The sequence below is a fragment of the Paracoccidioides lutzii genome (assembly GCF_000150705.2).
Source record: "Paracoccidioides lutzii Pb01 unplaced genomic scaffold supercont2.11, whole genome shotgun sequence".
Classification (NCBI taxonomy): domain Eukaryota; kingdom Fungi; phylum Ascomycota; class Eurotiomycetes; order Onygenales; family Ajellomycetaceae; genus Paracoccidioides; species Paracoccidioides lutzii.
The window spans coordinates 951800-966433 of NW_015440957.1; the positions used below are offsets into that span (position 1 = coordinate 951800).

General features: G+C 46.8%; 4 protein-coding genes across 4 annotated transcripts; 1 reads left to right on the forward strand and 3 right to left on the reverse strand.

Moving 5' to 3' along the window:
- Nucleotides 1-192: 192 nt before the first annotated feature.
- On the reverse strand, nucleotides 193-6043 carry PAAG_04640 (U3 small nucleolar RNA-associated protein; the record flags this gene model as incomplete). The annotated part of the gene is made up of 7 exons (XM_002793684.2): nucleotides 193-632; nucleotides 727-871; nucleotides 944-1306; nucleotides 1369-2406; nucleotides 2471-2755; nucleotides 2818-5602; nucleotides 5667-6043. The coding sequence occupies 7 exons, from the start codon at nucleotides 6041-6043 to the stop codon at nucleotides 193-195; spliced, it is 5433 nt and encodes a 1810-aa protein (XP_002793730.1).
- A 325-nt stretch (nucleotides 6044-6368) lies between these two features.
- Nucleotides 6369-9867, forward strand: PAAG_04641 (hypothetical protein; the record flags this gene model as incomplete). Its single annotated transcript, XM_015845325.1, has 3 exons — nucleotides 6369-6389; nucleotides 6451-8898; nucleotides 8956-9867. The coding sequence occupies 3 exons, from the start codon at nucleotides 6369-6371 to the stop codon at nucleotides 9865-9867; spliced, it is 3381 nt and encodes a 1126-aa protein (XP_015699551.1).
- Nucleotides 9868-10194: 327 nt separating this feature from the next.
- PAAG_04642 (G/U mismatch-specific DNA glycosylase) lies at nucleotides 10195-11163 on the reverse strand (the record flags this gene model as incomplete). The annotated part of the gene is made up of 1 exon (XM_002793686.2): nucleotides 10195-11163. The coding sequence occupies one exon, from the start codon at nucleotides 11161-11163 to the stop codon at nucleotides 10195-10197; it is 969 nt and encodes a 322-aa protein (XP_002793732.1).
- A 1251-nt stretch (nucleotides 11164-12414) lies between these two features.
- On the reverse strand, nucleotides 12415-13018 carry PAAG_04643 (hypothetical protein; the record flags this gene model as incomplete). The annotated part of the gene is made up of 3 exons (XM_002793687.1): nucleotides 12415-12477; nucleotides 12564-12880; nucleotides 12961-13018. The coding sequence occupies 3 exons, from the start codon at nucleotides 13016-13018 to the stop codon at nucleotides 12415-12417; spliced, it is 438 nt and encodes a 145-aa protein (XP_002793733.1).
- Nucleotides 13019-14634: the final 1616 nt, after the last annotated feature.

The window sequence follows — 14634 nt, forward strand, 5'->3', positions numbered from 1 at the left end:
TCGAGGAATGACATGATGAAGGTAACGACTGTCAAATTGCTTGAACTTATGAAACAACATCAGATGTATTTAACCTAAATATCGGTATAAAACCAACGAATTGTTGCAACTTTGCCAAACTATAGGAGACACTGGGAAATGCACATACTCATGGCCCTTAAGATGTCCTTTTCCCCCCCCATGATCCAATTCTTAAACCAACATATCATCCAACTTCTCCCCTAAAACCTCCTCGATAGCCAATACCCACCTCCTCACCTCCTTCTCAACATTCTCGTCATCATCTTCCATCAACTCACTGATATATGGCAGCATCTCCGGCAGCAATGCTAGCCATTCCTCGCCCAGACGCTCTGTTAGGCTAAATTCGCACCTAACGGCCGCGAGACGAGTGTACGGATTATCGCCGCCGTTCCTACCATCACTGCTCATTCCGGGACGCATGAATTTCATGATGGCAGTGTTAAGTTCCTTGTGGTTTTCCGGCGAATCAGCGGCGGAAGCGAGCTCCACTATGGTTGGGATGGCCTCGGCGGTGATGAGCTTTAGAGTTGGCGGGTTGGTGGAGCGGGAGAGTTGGGTGACTAGGGGTGTGGATATTGCTGCCAGATGGGTAGGGGATTGCCAAAATTCTAGGACAGTTTGTTAGGGAGGTGCTCTGAACTTTATGGAATCAAGGTATATGAGGGACAACAGAAGCTTTATTTGTCTTTGCAGTCTACATACCATCTTGATCATGCTCAAAGGAGCTGCGAAGCATCTGCATCGTTGCTAACCATAGACCCTTAGACTCTTTGTCGTTGCATCGAGCGGTATTTAGGATTTCAACTGTGCTTTCAATGATATAGCTTGAATAGCTTGTGACGATGGACTAAACGAAAGTAAGGTTTAGTTTCAACCCCAAACACTTAACAAATGAATTATAAATCGTGGTTCGACTCACCTTGAGAGTACCAAAGAATGACCCGAGGAACTTGAAGAACGTCGTAAGCCTCAAAAGCCGTCCTGTGCTGTCTGATTCCCGGATGCCTTTTGTAGCCCATTCCGTTAATTGGACAAATAGGGGGCGGAAAATAGTGTCGTTCAGCTTGTAGATCATTTTTATCGCCATATCATTCACTTGGCTTTCAATATCATTAACGTCATCTGCCCCATATCTGCTCGTATCTGACAGAGAGAATTGTGTGCGACGAATGTCAAGTGCTTTCTCTAATAGTTTGGCTAAAACAGGAACATTTTTGATGGTTGAAGATTTTGGATGCTTTTCGATACAAAGGTTTGTAACCTCCAGCAACTCACCTACGGCCTGCTAAATTATAAGCACAATAGCTTCAATAAGGAGTGAGGGGAAAGAGTGAGATAACTTACCTTGGGGCCTTCAGAGAGTGCAAACGACCAATTAAACTCGACAGCTTTGAAGGTTTCGTTAACATCCACATGCCTTGCAAGAAGTCTCAATGCCTCACGACGGTTATCGTTGCATTCTTCTGGAAGGTCTGCAGCCGCCGACATGAAGGATAACTGAAGAATGTTATTTAGGTGATAATCTGATATCATCCACGGAATATGGGAAAGAAGGGCAGAGATGAGCGAATAGATCGCATCGTGCAATTGAAGATATTTCCTGCTAGACCTCAAGGTCGCTTTTAGAAGACCAAAGGAACGTGAAAAGATCTCCGGTAGGACGGGGATTATGGCTTCACCAAGGACTTCAGTGATGGAAGCAAGACATAACATCCCAATTACGCGGATGCGGTCATCAGCCTGGCCAATGCAACTCTCCCCAGCAACGACTCTAGCTGCTCCTACCACAAAATCTGGATCTTTCTTTCCATACTTCTCTGCAACCCTGTCTATGCAAACCACAGCCGCGTGCTTCAGGAGCACATCAGGAGATTCCTCAAGTATTCCAACCAAGGTTGACAAAAAGACCAAAACTCTTGACTGGGAAGCAGAGTCCCTGTCGTGGCTTTGTTCCAGTCTATTTTCCAATAATCTTAGTACTCTTCTGCGTAGATCATCATTGGGTCGTCGAAGGAGAACTTCAATGGTGTCGAGGAAATCAACCAATGATAGGGCTCCCAGGAGCGATCCCAGGGCATCACCACAGGCTTTGCTAACTGGTTTATTCCCTCGAACAGTATCTGCCAAGGCCAATAACTGCTCTAATATACGAGAGAATAGGTTGTGGATTGGAGCAACAGCGGCATCATCAGAATCGAAGGCCTTGTTCATCTGAGACCTTAGGGACGCGCTTTGAAGGAGGTGAGACAATGTCTGCAGAAGGTTGGCGGCGATCCTCGACGGATCCTTACCGTCTTCACCACCAACTCCAAGAAGAGTATGAGAGAGATTTGGTTTTGGCAGTAACGCATCTTGAACCAGACTCAAGTACTTGGTATATGACTGTAACGCGGAAGTCAGAATAAAAGACGGGGATCGGGGCGGTCTTAACAACGAAAGAACTTACGAGAAGTTGCCGCTCCACTCCTAGATTGCCAACAAGGCTGGTCATCATACCCAAAACATCCCGATCAGTACCATATCTATTTGCAAGCATTGCGAAAACCGCAAAAAGGAAATCTTCGGCGCCGAGTTTTGTAATCAGCGCTTCAAACAGTCGCAATCTACGATGTGATGGAATGTGTTCAAACGCAGCAGTAAAGCTGAGAAGAAGCTCTGAGGTCCCGGAAACCACGTCTCTCTTTTGGTTGTGTAGTGACTGGATAAGTGGGGGGACCACTTGATCAATGGTCTAATCGTGGTGTGTTAGAGCTTTTCATCAAATGAGAACGTATCACGGATGCAGAAACATACCTGATCGATTACGAGAGCGGAGTATTGGTCATCTTTCTTCAAAACATTAGATCCCATGAACGTAAATATTGGCATTACGCTGTGGAGGATGAGCTCCGGAGCAATAGTCGCTAATCCTGCTACCAACAGTAGAGCACTATTCTGAACTTGGGGACTTTGCGATGTGCGAACGCAATCAATTATCAGGTCAGGACGAATGACTGACGTATCAAATTTGAGTTTGGGCGATAACTTCGCTTTGTTGATAATAGCAAGCATGATTCCTAGAACAAGACTCAAAAGGTAACCCATCTCCGCCTGGAGCTTCAGTTTCAAATGGTGCAGTGCGGCAAGGGTTTGGAAAAGGCCACCTAGGAGCTGGGGATGATTTTCTGGACTCGATCCATCAATAAGTTCAAGGATGAATGTAACTTGTCCAATCATCTGACTCAACTCCTTGGGGTCCCTCGTGTTCATTGCGACCATATTGTTCTGGCTGGTTCGCCGTCTTTTTGCAGCGGAACCTTGAGGCTCAGTGTCAACAATGTACGCAGATATCTTGTTAAGAAAGCGGGAGAGGATATGCCCAGAGAGATCAACGGTGAGGAGAAGATCCCTGCATGCATTCGGCAGTTCTCCATCCACAGTAGATGGACCTAAAGCCATCTCGAGAAATGTATCTGCCGCATTCGTCCTACTATCTTCTTTAAGCGACGGCCAGATCTGGCTGAGCCGCGTGAAAACGGCTTTCACGAAATCGGTCCTTGGAGCACATGGTTGAGAGGTGACGGATGAGACGAGAATATCAACGGAGTTTTTATGTTTTGCGGATACTATTTCAAGTATTTGCCCTTCCAACTCGGGAATATTTACTTGCTCGATTTTGGCGATATTAGCAACGCTATCATCATCCAAGAGTCTCCATTGGTCAAGAATGGGAGAAAGCTCCTCAGTTCTGGTTGCAGAACCAATTTTGCCAATGTGATTAAGGATTTTCAGAAGGCGGATCTTTACCGCATATAGGGGGGTTAAAATAGCGTGGGAACAAAGGAATGTAAAAAGTTCCTGTCGAACCGACTTTTTTAGTTCGGAATCGGAAGTATCTGTAGTAGAAGATGTCCCACGAATTGCGCTTTTTAACAAGCTTCCTATTTGAGTCGGATCCAGGACGTATTCCTCCAAAGCAGGTAATAAAGCCCGATGGGTGGCCTTGTATACACTCCGTGGAGATATCCACCGAAGAGATTTAGATCGCTCCGTCTTCCCGTAGATATCCCCAAAGCCCCATGAACTCTGGGGTTTGCTCTCATCCTCATTCTTGACCTTCGCACATGTCCGCTCAAAGGAGGCGAGTAGACTGGCTGTTCCTCTCCGGACTCGCTCTGATGGATCGCAGAGTGAAGAAACGATATAGGGGAGAATTGCTTGCATGTTGAAGGACTTGGAAACACTTTCGGAAAGATATGCTGTTACTATTTCAATAGCTGCTGTTCTGCTAACCGGAGGGTATGGACCTGAGAAAAACCGAATGAAGAAAGAAAGGTAAAGGGGACTTTGTAAAGACGCATCTCGTCTCAGTATAGGTAAATCAGTAAATTTAAGCACTTTTTCCTTGCTTCCAGCGGCAAGTATAAAAGCATATGCCAATTGATCGTATGTAGATGAACTCACTCCCGCAAGAAAGGAAACTTCTTCAGTGGATTGTGAGATATCCTCAAGCGCTTTAGCAAATGCATCCTCCTTTTCAACGGCATCCGCAACGTCTTCCATCTCGACATCTTCTATGGCCATTGGGGCTGCGATATTTCCCAGGGCTGTCTCAAGGGCCATCTCCAGTGCATTAATATCAATATTAGATTCCCCAATGGCATTTTGAAGTATAGGTGCCAATGACTCTGATTCGGTAAAATGTTGAATCATCCTGGAGAGAATTGTTCGGCTTTCTTCAGCCATACGGCTAGAAGCTTGCAAGTCGGCAGCTGCTCGAAGAATCAGGACCATGACTTTTGCTAAATCTTCAGACTCCAATATGTCACGCTGTATGGCAGTGTCAATGAACATCAGCGGAGACAGATCTTTCTGGTTGTGAATTTCCTGGACGCATCCGTCTATTAAACCGAGGAGCAATCCAGTTATGGAATATCGCGTATGGAGATCAACAATCAAGTCAAGAGAATTTTCGAAACGAGTAATGGATTTGACAACACTACGAGGAAGGCCGGGAGAATTTTTGTGCTGCACCAGAACCGACAGACATGTCATTGCTGCTAAACGGGTCTCCTGACTCCAGGTTCCAACGATAGCTTCCATGAGTCCGTCCAAAACATTATCTTCAAGTGACGCTTTATTGGCGATCACAATACAGATCATATAGCAACCGATGACCAGTTCCGGAACCTTACTAAGGCAGAATCCGCTATGCAGCACTGGAAGAATCTGGAGCAAGACATCCTCCTGATTCCTCCTTTCCACCTGTCGCCTCCCCGAGCTTGTAGAGTCTAGCATGTTAGCTACAGCTTCTGTTGCGACACCGGCCCAAAAAGCCAGGAGGCCTTGGTAATGGGCCCGAGACTTGCTGACCTGCAAGACGTAGTGGTTTAGAGCAGCCAAAAAAGAATTATTCGTTGAGGCGCTATGGACAATTGCGTGTCGAGGCGGTAGAGTCAAACTCCGCCTGTAGGGATTCAAAATTTTGAAAGTCGGCGGGAGGTTCTCGGGTAGAATGGAGAGAAGTGCTTTGAACAACTCCATCGTATGATATGGAAGAAATGTAAGTAGAAGAAAGGAGATATTGTGCTCGTGAACTCTGAAGGACCGATAGTCAGTTAAAAGCCAATCATAGCAATATTCTCAGAATTGAGAACATATACCTAAACCGGCGAACAAGCCACTCAACCGCCTTGACAGCAGGCTGTAATAGAAGGCGGCTTCCAACAAGGGCAAGAAACTCTTCTAACACAGTGTCCAGCTCCTTGTTCTGTTCTGCGTTCATATCCAGCCTATCTTCTGTTTTGCTTTGCTCGCTGAAGATCGTCCGCCTGAATTTGGAAAATCTTGAATCCAGCGCACATAATTCCTGAAATCCCTCATAACATATTTGATAAAGAGTATCGAAACTCTGAGATACGGCATCTCTCTGTTCAAATATCAAAGATTTCGAGTGGGCAACTCTTTGAGCCTTCAAATCCAGCTGGTGGGTGGAGGTCGCCGCAATCTGCGACAGCTGCGCAGTGAGAGAGGACGCCATTGTGACAACAGGATGGAAACGGGAGGTTTTCGGAATTAAAAAACAAGATCCGTTTCCAGTAGCATCACCAAATGGGAAATTACCTCAGAGACGGGACCTCTCCGCTGGCTATCGTGGGTATTCCAAGATTCTCCATGAGAACGAGTGCGGTGGGATCAAATACTAATTAGTTAGAGATTCCGTCAAAAAAATATCTGCCCAAAAAAGAAGTTTTTCCCGAAAGTGGATTTAACCAAAATAGCAAGTTTACACGACGGCAGTTATCTTAATAGGTCAACTCAACGCTGCGAGTAACAGAGAAAAGTAGTTTTGCGACAGCTTGGAGATGGAGTCAGGGGACGAGAAGGTACGCATTATTATAGTGACTGATATATTGACATTGGTCATGCTAACTTGTATCGGTGCAGGAAAGGAAGCCGGTCCCAAAGTTCGCGAGCTTCAGGCCAAAGACATCTCCGCCAGCTTCATCCTCCGCCAAAGCAGAAGTACGTTCCTGCCACGAAAAGTATAGAGTTTCTAGCAAGCATGAACAGCTCAGGCATGAATCTAGGAGCTCGCAACATAGGAGCCATTCCAGTTTGCGGAAGGACGACCGGGATCGTCATGGTGAGCATCGTTCTCGAATTGGGAGAGAGATAGAATCAATACCTACCAAACCTCCCGAAATCGCCAAGCAGTTGGCAAATAAAGGCGATGAGCAGGAATATTTTTTCATAGACAGAGGGGGCGACAATTACAATGTGACATACGGCACTTTGCATCACTACAGTATTCCCGAATATTACCGCTCCGGCTCTGGAAGGATTCTCGGACTCCCCACAAGTCACCGGATTGATCGCGACGATGGGGACGCAAATACTGTGGTAATCGGGCACAGAGTGGCTGGCTACGACAGCTCAAAGCAGAAGTATAGAGAATTTCTTCGGAGGCAGACAAAAGGGGGAATGAAGATCCTTCGTGTAAGGCCTGAGCCGGAGAGTATTCCTGCAATTGACTCTCAAAAAGATTTCTTGCCGCTAAATTCTGGTGAACCCAGAAAGCGAAGGAAGCTCCATGGTGGAATGTTTTCTACGGAATCAGAGTCTAATGATGACCCTATTGTTGACTACAGATCAGTCAGAGGGAAATTCAAACCTTCTGAACAGCTCCCGGAGGATTTGGAGGCCGTTTCAGAGTTAGATTTAGCTTCTTATGACGAGAATGCCCGCAAGCTCAATGATGAACTATCCAGGAAAGTTGAGGAACACCCAGATGATATTGATGGATGGTTACAGCTCATCCGCCATCAGGATTCTTTGGTTGGGTTTGCCAACAGTGATGGACAGCGCATACTCACTGCAGCAGAGAAGAGGAGCGTTGCAGATATCAAGATATCAATGTACGAGAAAGCCCTGAATAAAATGCCGTTGAAAGCTCCTCGGGATCGTCTTCTGCTCGGTATGATGGAAGAAGCGTCGATACTCTACGACACCAAAACTCTCTCAAACAAGTGGAAAGACGTACTACAGGTGAACCCGGACTACACCAGTCTTTGGATTAAATACCTAGACATCCAGCAGACTCGTTTCGTTAATTTTACATACGAGCAATGTCGGTCGATTTTCATAGATTGTTTGAGGATCAACAGAACACGCAAAAATAGCCCCGAGCCGAATGTCATCAATATATATCTTATCCTTCGATTGAGCTGCTTCATGCGAGAGGCGGGGTTTGTAGAGCACGCTGTAGCGCTTTGGCAGGCAATGCTGGAGTTTAACTTCTTCCATCCCAAATCGCTAGATATAACCAAAAATGCAGCCACATCCGCCTTTTGTGAATTTTGGGACAGTGAGGTACCGAGGATAGGGGAAGTCGGTGCTAGAGGCTGGGATAGCGGAGAACGGTCATCGCCCGACTCTAAGTCTGACCCCGCCAGCCGGGAAATAGATGAAAGGTCTATTATTGAATCCTGGGAACAAAGTGAACGACAGCAGATGCGTCATTCACGGCTCCCGGCTCGTACTCTTGATGATGTCCAAGAAGACGATCCCTATCGGGTGATACTGTCCTCGGATATCAATGATTTCCTTCTCCCTTTATCAGACTTGCCCGATTTGCTAATTGGTGCCTTCATGATCTTCTGCGGCCTGCCACCCTTGGCATTGTCTGAAAACGCGGATATCCTAGTTCAATGGCGCAGAGATCCATTCATACGCAATAATTTACTGGATAATTTGGATGACCAGTCATCAAAGTGGTTCTCGGAAGTTATTCATGGCCCAGATGAGACCGTAAAGCCCAAAGCAAACATGTTCCCTTTACCTACCTTTGCCAACAATTTGGATACATTATTTGGAAATGAAAACTGGTTTTCAGAGCTCCGAACATGGCAAGTATCGTACATGAATGATATGAGTCCTGTCGATGGTGAGTGGGTTCGGCGCACCCTGCGACACCTAGTTAATCGCCTGCCTCAGCACGATGATCTTGCAGAATATTCTGTGGCGCTCGAGTTCACTTTCAATCCCAAGGAGTCCAAAAAATATACGAAAGGCCTTCTGAAGAAGCGTTCATCGAACCTGAAGCTATATAATGCATATGCTCTGATTGAATTTCGCAGTGGCCAGATAGCAACAGCGGAGCATGTCTGGACCACAGCACTATCGATGAGCGGCACTTTCAAGGACGAGGATAAAATCTCTAGCATAATCTTATGGCGAACTTGGATCTGGGAAGTACTTGCAGACCACAACAACGACAGGGCAGTGCAATTATTGCTCGCGATTTCAAATGGTGCCACAGATCTTAACATCTTAGCGGATGTCACGAAATCCACCACAGTTATCAGTCCAGCAGCATTTTTGAAAACTCAGATGGTAAGTGTGCCGAATAGCCTTAATAATATTTTCGCGAAATTACTGACCCTCTACAAGTTTCTCAAGACAACACAAGAGTATGGTCTCACATCTCGGAACCCTAACATATTCGTCAACTCTGTCGAGTGTCATGCCTTACTAGTTTATTTCTCCGAGAAACTTGATATCGAAGCTTCAATGAATGTTTTTGGAACAGTTTATTCCCGCCTCCTCGCACATAGGCTAGAAAATACGATATTCAATGAGCTTCTCCTGCAGGCGAAAGTAAAACTGCTCTATCACCACGCCACGGCAACAAGGTTATTCAAACCCTCCATCCTTCGCTCAAAATTAACGGACGCCATTTCACACTTCCCGCAAAACACCCTTTTCCTCAACCTCTTCATGTGGAACGAGTCTCGGTTCCGGATCGAAGATCGCGTCCGCTCCATATTGCGCCAACACACCACTAACTCAATGGCACAGCATGATGAAAGCAAAAGCTCCACAACTGATTACTCGATTCGATCGACTCTCATTGCCCATCTCTTTTCCATTTACGCTGAACTCCATCGAGGCGTCTCAGCCGGCTCCACCGTCCATTCTGCCCGTGCCGCCTTAGAATCAGCCGTGACATCCCCATCCGGACAATCCAGTGCTTCCACCTGGAAACTCTATGTTCTTTTTGAACTTGCGTTGTTGCAGTGGGGGCGTGCACGAGAGGTTCTTTACCGGGCAATACGTGCTTGTCCGTGGGCTAAGGAGTTAGTGTTACTTGCATTTCGGGAGCGAGGGTTACGGGAGAAAATGGGGAAGGATGAGCTGAGGAAAGTGTGGAATGTACTTGTTGAGAAGGAGTTGAGGGTTCATGTGGATTTGGAAGAGTGGTTTGAAGAGAACGGTGAAAGGGGTGGAAGGGGGGGAAGGGTTGGTGAGGCTAGGGATCTGCCCTTTGATATACCTGAAGATGTGAGTGATGAAGATGGTTGACGGTTGGTGTTATGGCTGAAAAGAAAAGAATAAAGGAAGAAGCGATATCATTGATAGTAGTGATAATTCGTTCTTGCGATTCATTTGCGTTGTGCATTGACTATCTCTATCTGTATGTATTTATATGACTAAAATAGCACGACATATGGACATCTGCTTGCTGTGTGCACAGTGCAGGCCGAAACGACCAATGCTCAGGATATCCGCACATCTACAACGCCGTCTATATAGTTACCAAATGGCCCGTAAATGATACGTCAGGTATATGGATATAAGTAGACCAAAACACACCTTTCTAAAAAATACAGCACTAAATCTCCTTCCCACTCACCTATCCACACTGCCATCCCCATTTTCAACCACGGCCGCAGGAACCGCAACCTTTGCAACTCCCTCCTTTTCCCTTTCCTCCCTCCTCTTCTTAACCCACTCCCCCAATTGATTCCAAACAGCCTCTTTCTCCGCCATGCTCATCCCAGCCGCCAACCCACTGGTCGAAGTCGCCACAAACACCCTAGCCCCCTTCCAACCCGGCGACCTTCCCATCCTCTCCCCCTCATCCTGCCACCCATACTTAAATTCCTCCTTCCTGATCGCCCTCCCCCTTTTCACCCTCCACACCGCCTCCCAAATCCCCTTGCCGACGAGACATACAGCCTCAGGCCTCTTCTCTCGAATCTTCCGTTCTAGCACGGGAACACCCTCGTCCATCTCTTTCTTCGATAATTGGCTTGCATCCCGCGTCGGTCTCGCGACGATATTCGTGTTCCCGACGCTGTATAATTCAGGTAGACGGTAGGTGTCTGAGGGGGGGTGACGGCGCGTCGTTATGCCGGAGGAATGTAGGAGTTTCCAGTATAGGTTGGAAGGGTGGGCGTAGACGTGGCCCGTTTGCCCGGTCATGATACCCGGGTTTACACCTATGAAGAGGAGAATGAGGTTTTCAGGGATCGTGTCGCGGAGGTTACATACAGGGGATGTGGCATGGTTGGATTTTGGGGTGATTCTACGGGATGGGAAGGCTGGTTGAGATTGGCTCTTTTGCCGCTGCGGGGAAGGGAACGGAAGAGGCCTTGGGGAGGCGCGGGAGACAGAGCGGGTGATGCGTCTTATTTCCTGGACTGCTGTTATACACTCGTCATCGTCATTGGAGAGCTTTCGCTTGAGAGACCCCAGGGCCTCTAGCGGCTTCTTAGGCGGAGAGTCATAGATGAAACGGTTGAGAATGCCCTTGAAAGATGGAGAGGCGACGAAGTCATCTCCATTGGATTCCCCTTCCTCTTTCACAGAGGGCATCGCAGCTGCAATAGTGATTCCGTATAATGCCCAATGGATGAAGTTAGTCAGTTCACAAAGGTGTCTGTCAAAACACCAAAGCTGCCTGGTTCAAGAGTACTTATAGTTATTGCAAAATCACAGGCTGGATCTTTGTCAGACGAGAAAAGGGGTTTTTGTGGCAGACCACACAGAGGATGCGTTGCCTCGTATCCCCAGGCCCCAGGCTGCAACAATGCCTCCAAGGTTATTATTAGTTGAACTTTGCGATGTGGTTGTTAGCTCTAAAGAGGCCAGAGATAGGGATGCTGCGCTATATAGCCTTGGAACTACGGGCCGCTCCCAATAAGGTTTAGTTAGCCGGGATAAGGGCATCAATATCAGATGGCAGAACAGAACGGTAGATCTTGCTTTCTTGTTCTCTGCAAATGATACATCCAGCTGCGATGTAGTTACTGTGCAAGACCTCCTCAGTGTGATATAGATCCAATGGAAAGAATTATTGGGACGGGTTACGAAAAGGCTTAATGTGATGTCTGGGTTTAAGATAAAGTTAACTATTGACCTGTTGAAAAAATGAGAGTTGTTGTCAGATGAAAATTGAGCAGCAGGCTTTGAGAAATGCTTAAAAGCTGCATCGCTAGTTTGAAGCAATTCTTTGACAAATACATGGAACGGAGAATTATATCAACCATGATTGTCCTACTTTACAATGCGTTCATTCGTACGAGAAAAGCTATATACATGATCTCTATCTTACGTTTAGAGAGAAGCTATCCTGTCAGATATCCCTCCTCGTTTTTACAGAAGTTGCAGTTATCGCTTTGCTGATAGATATTACTCAAACCCAAAACACCACCACGAAAAGGAGATGAGGGAATCTCCTTGCTTCCATAAAATAATAGGTCCCACCATAAAACCCATAAGGCGACTGAATGACAAACAAGGCAGAAGGTAGAAGGGAAATAATTAGTGTGAGCCAAAAATGAACACCAGAACAAACAATGCCATCTATATGAACGCTCGAATAAAACCACATAAGTTGAGAGACCCATGTACTTTCTGCCAGGAACAAAATGAGGATGCATATGAATGTGAAAATGTGGTATGGATCTAGGCAGGTGAAGAAGGGATTTCATGCGAGCAGAAAATGCCTTTTGATGAGCGTAATCTGTGCTTTTCTGTTCACTTAATGGCTCAGACGCATGCACAGTCAAGTCAAATTGATACAGAAAAGTCTCTTCTATAAAGGACGGACTCGCTCCTTTGCCCTTAGACTTTCGATGAGGCAGGCCTTGGTTTCCTGGGCAGCGTCCAAGGCTCGGGGCAAACGATCTAATGAGAAATTCGAGTTAGATCGGGGTGCCTCGACCTAGAACGAAAGAGGTTTCTACGTCGGAATCGGGTGTAAGACTACTCACCTCTCCTTCACTATACGCCCAGAAATACACAATCATTCCGATCAGGTAATATATCGCCGAATTGGTGCCCTGATAGAGCAATATCGCGCATAAGGTACTGATGGGGAACACCAGCAGTCGCATCTCAATGCTGCGATGCATCGCAGTACCGGCGAGGGGTTTCAGTGGCCATTCCCAAGCCAGACATAGTAGTCCAAATAATACGTTCAGAATCTGCAGCACGGGAACTGGTTTTACGGCGCCATCGAGGCTCTTTGTGAGGAAGTCCCAGAAGACCTTGGGCCAGAAGAAGCCGTGCACTCCGGCGGCGAATTGGTCTGGGAGAAGAACATAACGTGTTAGCGGGTAGAAAGTGAAGAAAAGCGATATCTTGGAATTGAACCAAAAGAAAACGTACATGTTGCTGCCGTTAGGACGATCAGTCGAGCCCAGTGGTTCTTAATTAACTTTCCCATCCTTGATCTATCCTATTTCTTTTTCTTGAACTATACGCTATTTTTGCTCAAAACCCCCAAGAAACGAAGCAGAGTCCCTTTGCTTGCCTCAAGCGCTTTCAAATCTGGCAAATAAATCTCTCGGATATCGCACAGGAAAATTTCCGACCAGCGAAAGATAGATGATAATATATTACACTTGAGACTCGGCGACCGCAACTGGTGGAACTTCGTCGAGGTAAAAAAAGCTGTCGCTCAGCGATGCTGTTTCCCTCACAACTATGAGGGGAGCATGGAGGAGAGAGAGTTGGGCGCTTTGGCGGGTAATGTAGGAATAATGATGATACCAAGCTTGAACTTTGCGTTTTGCGCTTTTGCAGCCAGGCCTGCTCCCCGGAGGGGGGGTTTTGGTTAGGGTTACGGGAACAATAGTAATTTCAAGCGGGCAATTTTTCCCCCCTCGATGATCGGCTCGTTTTGGTCCGTGACAGGGGCTTCTGAATGTTTAACAGGTATGCGATACTGGGACGGTGCGAAAATGCATGAAATATCGTGTGAGCTTCCGGCAGAGGACGTTTAGGATGCGTTACAAGATGTTGGAGATGCGAAAATTAGTATCGATCTTTGGCCGAAGAAGAGGGGCTCAGTGTAGGGGAAACCATGCATTAAATTGCGGTCTTATCCCGATGATAGATCAGAATAACGATCGCTTGTGTAGATGATTATTATTATTTTTATTATTATGCTACAATGTAGTGTATGAGGATTAGTGACCTGTGACCGCAGGATGCGGGAATGGTTACTGTATAAGAGGGTATGCGCCTCGTTCATGGGCGCGGCTAACCAAACCCCTCTTCTCTGAAAAAATCCCCGGGATGCAATTCGCTATCACAGCACTTTTGTGGCGCTAATGTGAGGAACTGACTGAATTACAGTCGTTGCAGAGAGAAAGCCGGGAGAAAACATAGAAATCAGAGGAGTGATTATTAGGCCCTTGAAAAGGATTCAACCATGTCACAGACCGACATCTCTGACACTATTTTGGTTTTTTGTGAACGGCACTAATATGGATTTTTCATTTCCAGCTTCTTGTCCTCTCCTCATGGTCTCCCAAGCAGGACCTACGGGGCGGCATTGTCGGCAGCCCATTGGGAGAGGGGATGGTGGAACGAATGATAGAGCGGGGAGTGTGATGCTTGGGTTGCTACCAAGACGAGACACGACAAAGCTTGCAGGCTTGCAGCCAATGGAGGGGCCGATGTTCACTGCTTGCCTGAAGCGAAGCCGTGCTACAGGCTTGTGTCGAAAGTAGTTAACTAGTTGACGAGATCAAAGACGACCAAAGGCCCGAGATGGGCTTGTGGTCGGCTTGGTCCCAGGCCAAGCACATTGATTTCAATCTTTAGTTATGCTATTAATAAATTGGGGCTCGGTGGGACTCCTGGAGACAGGCCAGTCTTCTCTGTCGACCCTCCCGTCCTAAACTCCCAGCCTCTGGGATGAAGATTCACCGTCTTTCCTGGGAAAATTGCCGTCTGTGCAAATGTGATCGAGGATACATCATCATGCATGGCCCCTTGGCCTCTCTGCCCTTCACCTAGGTGAAGGCTAGTTGCTGTCCCAAATCAACCTGGAGA